General features: G+C 34.6%; 1 protein-coding gene across 3 annotated transcripts; it reads left to right on the top strand.

Annotated features, from left to right (window-relative positions):
• The first annotated feature begins 1186 nt into the window (after nucleotides 1–1186).
• On the top strand, nucleotides 1187–14416 carry LOC132124103 (ski-like protein). Of its 3 annotated transcripts, XM_059534921.1 has the most exons (9): nucleotides 1187–1240; nucleotides 1827–1910; nucleotides 2220–2293; nucleotides 7153–8329; nucleotides 11246–11334; nucleotides 12396–12565; nucleotides 12643–12839; nucleotides 12966–13178; nucleotides 14126–14416. In XM_059534921.1, exons 4-9 carry the CDS (start codon nucleotides 7274–7276, stop codon nucleotides 14333–14335), a joined length of 1935 nt encoding a protein of 644 aa, XP_059390904.1. In that variant the 5' UTR covers nucleotides 1187–1240; nucleotides 1827–1910; nucleotides 2220–2293; nucleotides 7153–7273; the 3' UTR covers nucleotides 14336–14416. The 3 variants fall into 3 exon arrangements, with proteins under 3 accessions (XP_059390904.1, XP_059390905.1, XP_059390903.1); XM_059534922.1 differs by lacking the exons at nucleotides 1187–1240; nucleotides 1827–1910; nucleotides 2220–2293 and adding an exon at nucleotides 5377–5603 and having other exon boundaries at nucleotides 7245–8329; XM_059534920.1 differs by lacking the exons at nucleotides 1187–1240; nucleotides 1827–1910; nucleotides 2220–2293 and adding an exon at nucleotides 5378–5603.
• The last annotated feature ends 552 nt before the right edge of the window (nucleotides 14417–14968 follow it).

Genomic DNA, 14968 nt, shown 5'->3' with positions numbered 1-14968 from the left:
GACTAACCCAACTATTGGGTTACATTTTTAAATAAATTTTTTATATATATTTACATATTTTTTTACATTTTACATATTTATCCCAAAATTGAGTTGAAACAACCCAGCATTTTTTTAGATTAGCCTACTTTTAACATGATTTAATTTAGAATATTATCTTTATTTTATAGAATAGACCATAGAATATTTAGTATGACATAGAATCAACTTAGAAAAAAAGTAAAATATTTAGAACATTAATTGCCTTCAAAAAATGTGTTTGCGAATGAGGTAGTAACCATAGCAACAGTAGGCTCTTTCGCAGCCATAGGTCGCAGCAGCCTGCGACGCAGAAATGACAGAAATATCTAAAAATAAAATGCACGCACCTTTATATTATCTTTATTATTATTTAATCAGTAGCAGTAGCTGTTGTTGCAGTAGGCTACCGGTTACTATGCCTGGTTACTACAGCAGTGTGCCTTGCGTGCTCAGTAATCGGATCAGACACGCGGTTGCGCTGTTTATGGTATCCGTTAAACTTTACTTTCTCTAATGCAAGACATCAAATCCTCTGAATTAAAATATCTGTTTTTTTATCTTAAAACCGGTGCATTAAGTTTCATAAATTGAATACGGGATTTGGAAATCGGTGAGAGGTTTAATGTCTCAGTGTTAATCTATAATTGCAAAAATGACGGACACGAGACTTATAAAGCCGAATCCTTTTGCAACTAAACCTAAGAAAGCCAGTAGAGCTGAAACCACACCTGCAGAGAGGACCAGAGAAAAACAGGGCATCAAGCTGCCCAAGATGCACCCGTGAGACCGAATACAAACACAAAACAACGGAGAGGAGCAATAAAGCAATACAGGCGAAACCATCCGAGACTTCACCGAGGTCAATACAACATTCAAAATATGCACTGAAGGAACGACCAATGCCAAAAACATATTCGCGTGCGCTTTCTGAAATCCACAGGTAGGAGAGTGCCAGTGGTGCCATATCAAAAGCTGTTTAAAAGTTTTATAAGAAGCTCTAACGGGTTTTCTATAGCAACTAGTAACAGTTTAGGCTACTGCCGATGCTTTCAGCAGTAAACTGTGTAGTTAGTAGTTGCCATAGAAAATCAGTTAGAGCCTGTTTTGTTCACTCAAATAATTATTTCTGATCACTGACACGTTCCTATTTTGTGTGACAGTCAAAAGACATTTACAGTATTTGCACCAAACCCAAAGAAAAGACAAGATATTCAGCAAAGTAGGTGCTGCAGCATCACACTTAGACCTTAAGATTCTTACCGATTATTTTAAAGAAAATGTTTTAAATGAAAGATGTAATTGCATCCCTCCTAAATTGTCTCTTCAAATACTATTTAACATTTTAACATTTAATCATTTAGCAGATGCTTTTATTCAAAGCGACTTACAAATGATAACAATAGAAGCAATCAGACCAAAAAGAGACAACAACATACAAGTACCATGACAAGTCTCAGTTAGTCAAGCACAGAACACATAGCTATGTGTTTTTTTTCAAGAATAGTATAGACAAGAAAAGGTATGTGCTAGTATTAGTTGGTCAAGTGCTGGCGAAAAAAATGAATCTTTAGATAATTTTTGAAAGTGAGTAAAGACTCAGCTGTTCGAACTGAGATTATTTAAATGTAAGTGTTAAAATGTATGACATTTTAATTTACACTTTTCCTAAGAATAAAAACAACAACAACAAAAAGTACTTAGGTTTACAATGATTTTTTTTTTTTTAAATAGCAAATAATTATTCATCACACCATTTTAGAGAACAATTTCTCAAAAAAAAAACAACAACCTTTAGTATTTAACAGAGGCAGAAGCAGAACTGGCAGCTCTGGAGGATCTGCGCTTGAGTCGGGCCATGGGTTACATTTCCATATCTCCTAGTACTGTGGGTGAGTAATTCAACCAACCATGTCAGAAAACAAAGATGAGAAGCCTGCTGATGAGTCTATTTAAAAGAATTCAAATTAAAAGAATTTATGTCATGACCACTAGGGGGCGTTAAAGTTCCTTTTATACATGAATATCTTGCTAGGTCTGGGGCAAATGTAAAAGCAATGAGTGTTGAAACTGATCAGTACTTTACATTATGAGCCCTGGGTCACCGCATTTGATCAACTGTTTCTACATGTGTTCTTCAAATAGATTACCTCAGTATTTTCAGAATAAGTCTGGTTTAACCATGTCTGCTACTCTCCCAGGTGGGTGCTTAACTCTGGAGGAGGTCAGGGCAAAACAACAACAAGAAATGCAAATCAAGAGAAGACAAAAGCAGGTAAGACCATAAAATGATAACCAGTGAACCAAAACTTCTCCATATATAATAAGCACAGTGATCTGATGAATGTCTTTTTCCCTTTCAGGTTAAAAACGTGTTTTAGAAACTCCTTAAATTGTGCACAAATAACTGTTGGAATACTGCCAACAACAGATGAGCATTATCTAGGTTTTTTTTTTTTAAGTGCAGCTTAATCTCCATAGACTTTCTAATGTGACCTTATGTTCTAAATCTATATTCATTCTATATTCAAGAATTTGTGACATACATGACTTGATGTGAAATGCAAATACTCATCAATAGACAGTACAGGTTGTATATTAAAATTAAAGAATAATATACAGAATATAATGACCGTGTGTTTGTTATATTTAGTGCACACAAACTACTAAAATGTTTAAAAATGTTTTGAAAACGGTGTAAAATGCTTTTTCTTTCTTATAAAATTTTAAGTGACAAAAACACATTGTGTTATTACAACTGTGAAGCAATTGTGTAGTAATTCATCTTAATTTGGTCTATTATTTCATGCAAACAGTCCTCCTAGTGATCTGTTTTTTTCTCTGTTTCTTAGCAACAAGGATCTTTCTCTCTTTGTTTTGTCCTCTGTGTATATTCTAGGAGCTGTCTGCTTTGAAGGTTCCAAAAATATGAACCAGGGTCCTGTTGCCTGGCAAGAGGAGAGTGACAGTGTACTGAAAACTAGATAGGTGATGACAAAATAATAATAAAACAAATGATTCAATTGGGCATTATGGAGCTCAACTCTTCCCTGGTATATTAAAGGAATAGTTCACTCAATGAAAATTTGCTGAAAATGTACTCACCCTCAGGTCATACAATGTTGATGAGTTTGTTTTTTCATTGGAGCAGATTTGGAGAAATTTAGCATAACTTGCTCACCAATGGATCAGTGAATGGGTGCCGTCCGAATGAGAGTCCAAACAGCTGATTAAAACATCACAATAATCCACAAATAATCCACATGACTCCAATCCATCAGTTAACGTCTTGTGAAGTGAAAAGCTGCAAGCTTGTAATAAACAAATTATTCATTAATGTGTTTTAACTTTATCACTTCTGGACAAAATACCAGACCATAATCCATAATAACAATTCATCCAGTGACAGAGGGTTCATAGGTGAACAGATGATGCAATGTTGAATTTCTCCAAATCTGTTACAATGAAAAACAAACTCATCTATATCTCAAAAAGCTTGAGGGTGAGTACATTTGAGCAAATTTTAATTTTAAAATTGAGTCTCAAAAGTAATTTCATCTGCCTAATTTTCATCTCCCTTCATCTGCCATCAGTTGCAGAACAATGCAGTTTTTCTCCTATACTCACTCTGAGGATATAAGTACTGTTCAGCTATGTTGTTTATAGAAAACATTTAATAACTTGTTTACACTGCACATAATTCTCAAAACTTGACTGTATTGCTTTAAGGGTTAAAGGTAAATATATACCAATATATTCTAAAAAAAATTATCTTGATTCTCTTTCTAGGTGAGTTGAATCACTTGTTTTGCCTCCAGTTCTGCCGCTTGACCTATTGCTTTTCAAACCTTTGCAGCTTTACAATTCACTTTGAAAATAGCAGAGAAACTGTTGTTGTTTATTACCATGCATTGAAACACTCTTAAAAGGGCTCCTCTGAGAGTCTGTAAAAAGCCAAAGGCCTCAAAAGGACATTAAATTAGTCTCAGACTGAACAAAAAACAAACACAAAATAGCTTTCCCGGAAAACATGCACAGTGGCCAACCAGTGTTACTTTCAGATTGCCTTTAAATACCCTTAAATGGTATTTTTGTTTAAATAACAATGATTTAGTACAGGAATATAATTTTATGATGCTTTTTATAACACACGGTTGTACAAAAGTCTAACCATGAGGGTGTTTCCTCTGAATTGAGTAATCCAGGCATATAGGTCAGGGTGTGAACAACATGTTAGCAGCTAAACTACAAAAATGCAAACCATGACACAAATGAAAGTCAAATTAGAGCCATTTGCCTTATGCTAATTTCCACATGGAAAAGGACAAAAAGAAGAAAGACAATGCAAATGGATGTCTGACGGTGTCATTACATAAAATGTTAACAGAAAGTAAAGAAATATTCATGCTCAAATATAATATATTGCGTGATTATGAGGCCACTACCTCCATTAACACAACCATCTTGTATTGAAAAAAATAATATATATACATACATACATATATATATATATATATATATATATATATATATATATATATTAGCAATCTAGAAAATTATTCACATAAGGAGACTATAGAGTTAGTTATCAGACTTGAATGCTATCACAAAGGCTATCTTAGTAATTATAAGGTTAAGAGTCAAATGTCCGATTCAGTTAAAAACTGTCTTAAAATAGATTAATGTCTGAGAATTGTGTCTTCCAAACTAAAATTTCAGTAGCATAATATTTGTACTACACTCTTGGGTACACATTCAAGCAAAAGTAGACTACTATGCAAATTATATCTACACAATAATATCACTACTCCAGTTATTCAAAACAATTATATTACTTTTTATGATTACATTTATTTTTTTTATTTTTTGCTGAAACACTGATAATAGCTATACACCAAATATAATGTGACAATTTATTTTAATTTTTTAATTTTTTATAAACCCACTCTGTAAAATACTCCATAAAGTAGATAAAAAGGTGTGACTATTATCCATGGTCCCCTACTGGTGTTTTCTTCATTTTAAAATGACTTAATATCGTAATTTCATAATATTTTGCGCAATTAACCCGTGTTTATTAAGCAACAAGACAACCAAGAGAAAATCAGTTGTCTGCACACAGACACACCTTTACCACGGTTCACAATAATTCGTGGTTTTTACCGCACGTATAGACTTCCTACTCTTGCTACGGTTGCTATGGCCATGGTCGGTAGAAGAGACCGAATGGCAATCAGCGATTGGACAGTTGAAAAAGTAATTCAGAAAACTTCCCCAATCGGTGATTAGTTTATGGGCGGGACTAATATGAGTGCGGGTAACGCCCCCAGATCGCGAGACAGACTTCCTCCGCTAATCTCGCCGTCTAGCCGTGGCACCCGTCGGGTGACGTAGGTTGTTGGGTTGTGGATTGACGTTGTATGAAGTCCGCAGCAGTGTTATCGGTGTCAGCTCGTTCGTTCGACTGTGAACTCCGCGACGGAATCCCGATATAAAAATACAATTATTTCACGCGCTTTCTTCTCGTCTTTTCCTTTTGTCTTCTTCTCGTCAGAACAACGTTAAATGATACTTCAGATTTAAAGGTAAGCTTGAATAAACATTGTTTTTTGGGGTAACATTTTCTAAAACGAAAGCACGTATTTCCAATATTTAATATTTCAATATTTGATCATTCATATATTCAGTACCTCATGATATGATTGCTTCCCGTGCCTTTAACGTTACGTTAAAAATGCCTTCTTTAGCCTATTAAATATTAAATAATTATTTTCGATTGTTTCAGTTGACTTTTAAATGTGGTAGCCATATCTAAGATTACTCATACATATGAAATTTGATAATCGACAGTAATTAGATACGGTTATAGTTTATTTCCTTCAAGTGTTGTTAGAAAAAAATTACAATGTATGATTTTTTGATCATCGCTTTGATCATATTTCACACAAGCAGAACCTAAATATTTCTATCACCACTAGATCTAGAGAATCTTTTTTTCCCGCAGTGAAATCTTTTCGAGGGGTGCCTTCACAGTTTGTTGTGAAATGTGAAAGTGTCATAGGTGTGGGAACATATGGGGGTAGTCCCGCAGAGGTCTCTGGCACGAGTGAATGTCATTACCAAGGCAGAGGGGGGAGGGGCGGAGCTCTAAGACCGATCAGGGGGAGTGGCTTTGTGAAGAGGGCGGGGCCACTCGCTGTAAGAGGGGGTGTAAAGTCTATTATATGCTGACACAACACATTACAGATATGATTAATTTTTGAGATGATTGCGCTATAACGATACTAATACTATGAACCCTGAGTTTAGACTGTTTATAATTATTTAAAAGATAGATGAATGAATCTAATTTCCCAGACATGGGAAATGTCATGAGTATCATTGAGATACTATTATACTTTCTATTCATATTTTACATTTAATGCTTTTTATTTTAGTCAAGGTTTTAGCAATTTTGTTGTGTTTTTGTATTTTTTTTAATTACTAATTTAAATGTTTATAATTTTTTTTTATTAATGCATTTTTGTTATATACACACACACACACACACACACACATATATATATATATATATATATATATATATATATATATATATATATATATATATATATATATAAAATTGCTTATTTATTTTTTATTTCATCAGTAAAAATTTTAATAGTTGCTTTAGCAACTAGCTGAAATAGAAAGTTTATTATATTTTATTTAATTTCAGTTCATGTTTATTTCATTTCAATTACTTTTTAATGGTTTTAATTTTAGTTTCAGTTTTAGTTAACTAAATGTCTGTTTGCTGGTTGAATGTCTGTATAGTCTTTGTTAATTCTTATTTCAGTTTAGTTTTATTATTTTAGTACATCAAATTAGACTAAATGAAAATGAGAAATGCTGCCTTAAAATTCTGAGAAACAATGTTTTTATATATATTTTGTTTTAAGTTAAAATTTATTTGATCTTTTTAATGGTCTTAGGTTTAGTTAATATAATAACATTGGTTCCCTCAGTTGCCATGTTATGTCTTTTTTAAAATAAAATCTCAAAGTAATGAATTATATAAGATTTTTATTTGTATTTTTTATTCAAAACCTTTATTATTATTATTAATCTATGATGCTTGTTTGGACTTTTCAGCCATCTGGGAAGTGTTGAAGACTTACTATGATCCACATATAAAAAGCACTGCATTCCTGACACTTCCTCTGTGTATCTTCTGGTCCCTGAAGACAACTTGGCGATATCCATAAACAACATTATGGAGACTACTAAGAACAAGCGCCGAGACCTCCCCAAGGAACAGGCACTTCTAAAAGTCCCATTAAAGAGGTTGATGCGAGACAAATCTGTACACGGCACACCCATAAAGAAACGTGTGATGGCTTCTCTCAATTTATCCTGCAAAAAGATCCCAAAAACCTCTCTTGGCTATCAGGTCTCAAAGGCAACTAACAAAATGGATGCCAATCCGGATCTGAGCCCTGGTTTGAAGCACACTCTAGCGCAGTTCTCTTTGAGCAGCCAGTGTTCCCTTGGTGGCCCAGCTGCATTCACAGGTCAACATGGTCAGTATAAGATGGCGCCCCCTCTGGCTCAGGGAGGTATGGCAGTGGGACCCTTACTAGTCCCTCCTGACAGCTCAACAGACCTTGGCCTCTGCTGTCTGGAGGGCGAATACATCTCCTGCTTCTCTGTGGGAGGCGAACTGCGTCTTTGTTTGCCCCAGCTGCTTAACACCATCCTGCGGGACTTTTCGTTGCAACAGATCAACTCTGTGTGCGACCAGTTGTATTTGTACTGTTCCCGCTGTGATGCCACACAGTTACACATCCTTAAAATGCTGGGTATCCTTCCTCCAGGGACTCCGTCCTGCGGCCTCATCACACTGACCGATTCCCAGCGTCTCTGTAACACACTGCTGCATCCAGGCGAGGAGCCCTCTCGTGATTCACACAAATCACGAAGAGAAATACAGGAAGAGAAAGACGGTGAGGAATCTGGAGGATTTTGGGTGGAACACCAATGTCTGGGCAAGTGTCAAGGACTGTTTGTACCCCAGCTTTACTCCAGCCCAGATGTGCACTGTATCCGTTGTTCCCAATGTCGGATGCTCTTCTGCCCAGAGCGCTTTGTCATGCACTCCCACCGAGAGCCAGACAAACGCACATGTCACTGGGGCTTCGATTCAGCCAAGTGGGCCTGCTATCTGCAGCTGGCACAAAGACACCTGGGAACAGCGGATGAAGAGATGCTAAAGAAATCTCTGGAGGATATGAAGATGAAGTTCCAGGAAGAGAAGAGGCAGCCGCGTGTAGTGAGTATCTCTTATTTTTAATCAATATTAATATTCAGAAATTAAGCTGTTAATGTATTGTAGTGTAGCAAAATATGAACAAAGATGGGGAAATAATTGGTAATGTTACCATTTGCATTTATCAGATATGATAAATTAATGTTGTTTTAAAATTTGCTCTCTTGAACCTTTACAGTGACTCTTGTTTCTTTACAGTTTATAATTAATTTATTCCATAATGTATAAATTCAATTTACAATTGAATTTTTTTCTTGCATTACATTCATATGAATAATATGATTTTTTTAATCGTTATAAAGATGAATGTAAAAAAAAAAAACTTAATATGCTACACAGTTAATTTTTCCTGACATGTTTTGTGACAAAAAATCAATGAAAAAAAAAAAATAAAAAATTCCCGGGGAATCGAACCCCCAACCTTGCGCTTATATATATATACCGTATTTTTCGGACTGTAAGTCGCACCTAAGTATAAGTCGCATCAGTCCAAAAATACGTCATGATGAGGTAAAAAACATATAAATCGCACTAAGTCGCATTTATTTAGAACCAAGAACCAAGAGAAAACATTACCGTCTACAGCCGCGAGATGGCGCTCTATGTTTTCAGTGTAGACTACAGGAGCACTGAGCAGCATAGAGCGCCCTCTAGCGGCTGGAGACGGTAATGTTTTCTCTTGGTTCATGTCAAATTAATTTTGATAAATAAGTCGCACCTGACTATAAGTCCCTGGACCAGCCAAACTATGAAAAAAAGTGAGACTTATAGTCCGGAAAATACGTATATATATATATAAATATGATTTGTTCTTTTTCATTGATTTTTTTGGTAAAATATTACGTTTTTTACATGTTTTGTGAGATTCATCCTATGAGCAAGTTATCAGGACTAAAGCGTTTGCAGCCGAGAGACCATAGCTTGAAAGACCATAGCTGTCTGCATCCAAGTTTGTTTGAAATGTTTTGAGTGGAAAGTAAACAGCAAATCTAATGTTGGGTCAGCTGAATCTAGCTCTCATGCTGCACCAGATGTTTCCCTCTGAAGGAAATGGCTGAATGTGGTTCAGACCGGGTCACTAGACTCTCAAACTCTGTCTGACAGAGTCTGCACAAACAGCGGGAGCCACAGCAACAGGGGAGAGAAACAGAGGAGGAGTGGGCGGGAGGGAAGAGAGAGAGAGAGAGAGAACAGACAGTTGAGTAAAGAAAGAGCAAAAAGATTGAGAGAGGGAGTGAAAGAGAGTGGCTGGGACATTCTGTTACATGTGCCTGCAGTATATTGCTCCCCCTTTACAGGCTCAGAGTCAGCACTCACCCTACAGGACCTCCATCACCAACCAATCAGAGAGCGAACCCCTGGCCCCAGCCTCCCTCTCAGCCAATCAAATCTTAGCGCATTCAGTGAATTCCCATTTCATTAAATAATGCTTAGCCAGAGACTCAACAACATCCCCAGCAGTTTTCTCAGTTACAGACATTCTGTTTACATTTAATATATAATATGACTACTTATTAGATATAATATACTTCTAAAAAAGAACAATAAAATAAACACATATCAAAATTGTAAATTAAAATTGTAATTTAGTCTTAAGTGTCAGTTTTTCCGAAATTTAGATATATTACATCATCTGAAAGCTGAATAAATAAGGTTTCCTATTGATGTATGGTTTATTAGAAACGGACAATATTTGGCCGAGATACAACTATTTGAAAATCTGCAATCTGAGGGTGCAAAAAAATCAAAATACTGAAAAAATTGTGTTTGAAGTTGTCCAAATGAATTCTTAGCAATGCATATTACTAATCAAAAATTCTGTTATATTCCGATATATTTATGGTATAAAATTTACAAAATATCTTCATGGAACATGATCTTTACTTAATATCCTAATGATTGTTATAATATTATAATATATAATATAATATTATAATATAATATGAATAATGAAAAATCAATAATTTTGACCCCTACAATGGTTTTTTGGCTATTGCTAAAATATAAATATATATATTATATATAAAATATATAATAATATATATGAGGGCCCCCAGACAGCACACCCTTCCCCCAACCAGAGGCATTCGGAGTTCATGCACTTCACATGTAAATGTACGAAAGACGGTATTAGTGTGTGTTTTTTAATAAACCTGTATTACTTGTTTTGTTTCTAAGAGACATACACCAAACCGTTCCTACCACTGATAAACAGTTTCAAGAGTATGTTTAGAGAGACTTGATTTCCAGAAGAACCACGCATCGAGTGCTTAATAACCACAATGGAGGGACTTTTGAGTATGTGCGAATTGTCACTTTATGACCATGAAGGAAATTTTTGACTCTGCATCTTGTGGGTGTGTGGTTTATATTTTTTTAGGGTCCACATGCTTTGAACGTGCGTGTGGTGTGCAAGCTGGTTGCTGAGGCTTTATGACAGATCAGATGGCCTATTTACATTAAAGCGGCTTACATTACAGTCTGTTGATGGGAGAAACGTCCATATTTCCTCCAGTGTTCAGATTCACGTTTCTGTCCTATATTAGGGAGTGCAACATCGTCACACGGCCTGTAAAACATGTCAGAATGAGAGTATTAATCAGTATGAGCTTTCACAATGATATAAAGTCTTGTTTACATATTTCTAGATCTGGCTTCTCTACTGGAATAGAATGAATCATAAGAACTAAATGTGTGTGTGCATGAAGGTGTGCAGAAGTGACACTGTTCATACTAGTGTGCTTTAGGAGGCTGCTTGGCATGTGAAGGGATTAAATCAATGTTCAATAAGTAATACAACTCAATGGGACTGCTAATGCGTTAAGAGCAATCATTATTAACACACAATGGGATAATCAATCCCTTTTTTTTTTGTTAGTGAAACCAGACTAACAAGTACTTTTTATCTCTCTCTTACAGGGAGTATCTTCACCTGCATTTGTGTTCGACTCACGTTTGCTTTCCAGTCTTAAGGAGGACCCCGGCCAAGTTGACTTGATGTGGCAAAGGTTAAATTCATTTACAGATATACATTATTCAATAATATGTAGAAGAATATCTGATCCTGGCCAGATTTCTTCACGAAAAATCGCGAATAAAAAAAGGACAAATATTTATTTTTTGTATTGTAAAAATTATTATTTACTAATTACTGTAAAAATGAACTACTGAATTTTTATTGTTCTCATTAATCATTCTCATTATCTCATAATGATAAAAAAAAAGAAACTTCACTAACATAATAAATGTAAATTAAACATTTAAAGGCTTATTGTTCGCAGTGGTCCTAATTATCAAATAAAAATATAAAAATATGTTTTTTTTAAATGCAAATTAAAATTGTTACACTGAGATTTAAAAGAATCAGGGTGTCCACGCGGTAGTAAAAGGTAGTAAATTCATCTCTATGATTCCTGCATATACCCTGAGAATAAATGATTGTGAATTAATAATGAATGAATAAATAATTGCTATTATGATATAAATATTGTATAATTTGGGTTAATATGCTTAACTGTAATGAAAATAATGTCACAATGTAAATAATCGTACTTGTGCTAAAATAGGCATTGTTGTCTGTAAAATATAATTTAGTATTTCTTTCAGTTGATTTTGAGGAGAAAAAAGATCTGGACATGTTCTTAAAAGCATCGAGATATATTATTATAATGTTTTTTTATATTTTGAATTAGAATTTATTTGGATATTTAGTTTTAAATGACATTTTTAATCGATTTTTTTTAAATAAAATGAGGTAAAACTTTTATATTTTCTTTTCTTTTTCTTTTTGTGTGTGTGTGTTTAGTCTTTTGACTTTAAACACACATTGTGGACGGACTTAAGCACAATGTTAAACACTCAGATCTCAGGGTATTGATAATAATCATATACACAATTAACATAAACATATATAAACAAACACACACACACACACACACACACACACACACACACATATATATATATATATATATATATATATATATATATACACATATATATATACATACAGCTAGAAGTAGTTTAGTACAAAACAGCAAGTAATTTCCTTTATTGTATTCCCCCCCAGCTGGTACCAGTACATGCCTGACAAGTTGGAAGATAATGGCTTGGCACAACACCCTGGGTATGTGCCTGGAAAGGAAATGGGGTCTACAGGAACAGAGATGCTAGGTGATACTCTGAATGTAAAGAATCAGGAAGAACACAACACCGACCCAAAGATGCCCACCTTTGCAGGTCAGCTTGCTTTCATCATAAGTCACAATGCACTAACAAATGTACATGTTTCTTAACAAGAGATCTAACTGATATAGAGCAAGAAAAACATGGCCAGTCCGACGATGCCAGTCCAGATGAATGGCAGAAGGTAGATACAGCAGCTTATAAGCGGTCGGTTGGTGTGACTGTGGAGCACAGTAAGGATGGCATGGTGATGGAGCTCCTTCAGATGTATAGTGCTCAACACAACAAACTTCAGTCAACACTACGCAGACAGAAACAGCTTGAAAAGGTTTTTACCTACCTGACTAGATTACAATATAGCACGCATAATGTGTTTTTAGCACCTTCTTTTCATTTGCCAGAAGGTGCGCATGAGTATCTGATGACTCTTTCTCACTCTGATACTTGTGAACAGGAGCTGCAGGCTCTGCGTCAAGGTGAAGCCACAGACCGCTGTGACCTACACGGGGAGCTGGAGGCGGTTCAGACTGAACACGCTCAGAGGCTCGGTGAAGTCCAGCAGGAACAGAGAAAGTTAAAGTCCCGACTCGACCGGCTGAGGCAGCAAGGCTGCAGATGCAAAGAACTGGGTACTGAGCCGCACCAGGAAACCATCTATGCCAAACAGGTAGAGGCCGATCATATACATCCACACAAGAGCATGTCAGGTTCATAATCTGTCATACTTTCTTTTTATAATTTGTTTTAGGATAAAATATTATTTTAAAGTTTCATTTGTAAAGAAGTTTCTTATGTACACCAAGGCTGCATTTATTTGATCAAAAATACTGTTAAAACAGTACTGTTAAAATAGCTATTTTTATTTAAATATATTTTAAAATGTAATTTATTCCTGTGATGGCAAAGCTGAATTTTCAGCACCATTACTCCAGTCTTCAGTGTCACACGATCCTTCAGAAATCATTCCAATATACTGATTTGCTGCTTAAGAAATAGTTCTTATAATTATCAATGTTAAAAATAATCGTGCTTCTTAATATTTTTGTAGAAGTCATGATATTCTTTAACAAATAGAAAGTAACAGCATTTAAAAAAATACATATATAAATCTTTGGTAGCATTATAACTGTCTTTACTGACACAATGTACACTTGCAGAATAAGTAATTTCTTAAAAAGAAAAAAGAATATCTTACTGACTCCAAATGAATGGTGGAAAATATATGACATACAATTTTTTTATTATAAATAAATAAATAAATATATATATATATAAAGATTTGTTATAAATAATAAAAACAGTACTATTGTGAAAAAATTATTATTATTATAATTTAAAATAACTGAAAGTTGAAAGTAAAAGCTTTAAAAAAAAAAAAACCTTATAACATTATAAAAGTCTTTGCTGACACTTTTGATATATTTAATGCTACTTGCTGGACAAAAGTATTAATTTCTTGAAAAAACAAACAAAAAAAAAACAACAACTTTCGAACAGTACAATACAAAAAAAAAGTATATATATATATGTATGTATGTATGTATGTTTAAAAGAACTTGCCCTGTTTTTTGTTGTCTGATTCACTTTAACTGACCAAAGGCATCCTGTGCTTAGTTATCAGAACTGCGTGAGAGGCTGGACCACGCTGAGGAAGACCGTGAGGAGCTGCAGGAAGAGCTACGCAGAGAGCGAGAAGCCAGAGAGAGGCTGGAGCGCACCATCTCTGAGCTCAAACATCAGATGAGGCACACCAGCCACCCTGCTTCAGTGGACAGTCCCATGTCTTCAGTCTCCAGTGACACACACATGTACCCGACAGCTTAGCGATGTCTACGGTCACCGCAACCTGATTTCTGTGAACAAGATTCATTTTGGAATGGTGTGAACATTTTGGAATTGGATTCCAAAGTTAATGCCAACTTAAGTAGTTACAATTATTATGCAAACCACTAACCCTGCAAGCGTACAATCAACACCATCCATTTTGATTTAATGCCAGGACTACTGATATCAAATTTTTTTTCTTTCTTTTTTTAAGTATTGGAATTGTTTAAAAATATATCAAAACTGATATTGTTTAAAAAAATATTTATTGTTTATGAATAAAAGTTATGTAAATATATTCTTATGTCAAATTATACATATTTTACTTTCTTTTTTGCCATATTTCTGTTTATATTGTATGCAGGTTACGCTCATTATGAATGTACAAAATATATGCATGTGTACTTTCATAAAATATGGATATATATACTATGTTTACACTGTGGTATGAAGTTAATGAAAGAAAATGTTTTCTATGCCATTTACAGTGAATGTTCGCCTCTTTTAATGACTACCAATTTTATTCTCCCATTTTGAGAAAAAAACTAAGATAATTATATATTTTAAAAAAGTGATGATAAATGTTAAAACACTCATTGCCTCAACTTTAAGTACAGTTTAAGTATATGACAT

This window comes from Carassius carassius, chromosome 42 (assembly GCF_963082965.1).
Source record: "Carassius carassius chromosome 42, fCarCar2.1, whole genome shotgun sequence".
NCBI classification, from domain to species: domain Eukaryota; kingdom Metazoa; phylum Chordata; class Actinopteri; order Cypriniformes; family Cyprinidae; genus Carassius; species Carassius carassius.
Note: the sequence above shows the minus strand (reverse complement) of the source record. Positions and strands in the feature narration are given on the sequence as shown.

What these genes read in the sequence shown, in the direction of transcription:
- LOC132124103 (XM_059534921.1), top strand. Translation starts at nt 7,274, where the DNA reads ATGGAGACTACTAAGAACAAGCGCCGAGACCTCCCCAAGGAACAGGCA. An exon ending in AAAGATGCCCACCTTTGCAG is followed by an intron (nt 12,566 to 12,642) that starts GTCAGCTTGCTT and finishes TAACTGATATAG; the next exon opens with AGCAAGAAAAACATGGCCAG. An exon ending in AAACCATCTATGCCAAACAG is followed by an intron (nt 13,179 to 14,125) that starts GTAGAGGCCGAT and finishes TCCTGTGCTTAG; the next exon opens with TTATCAGAACTGCGTGAGAG.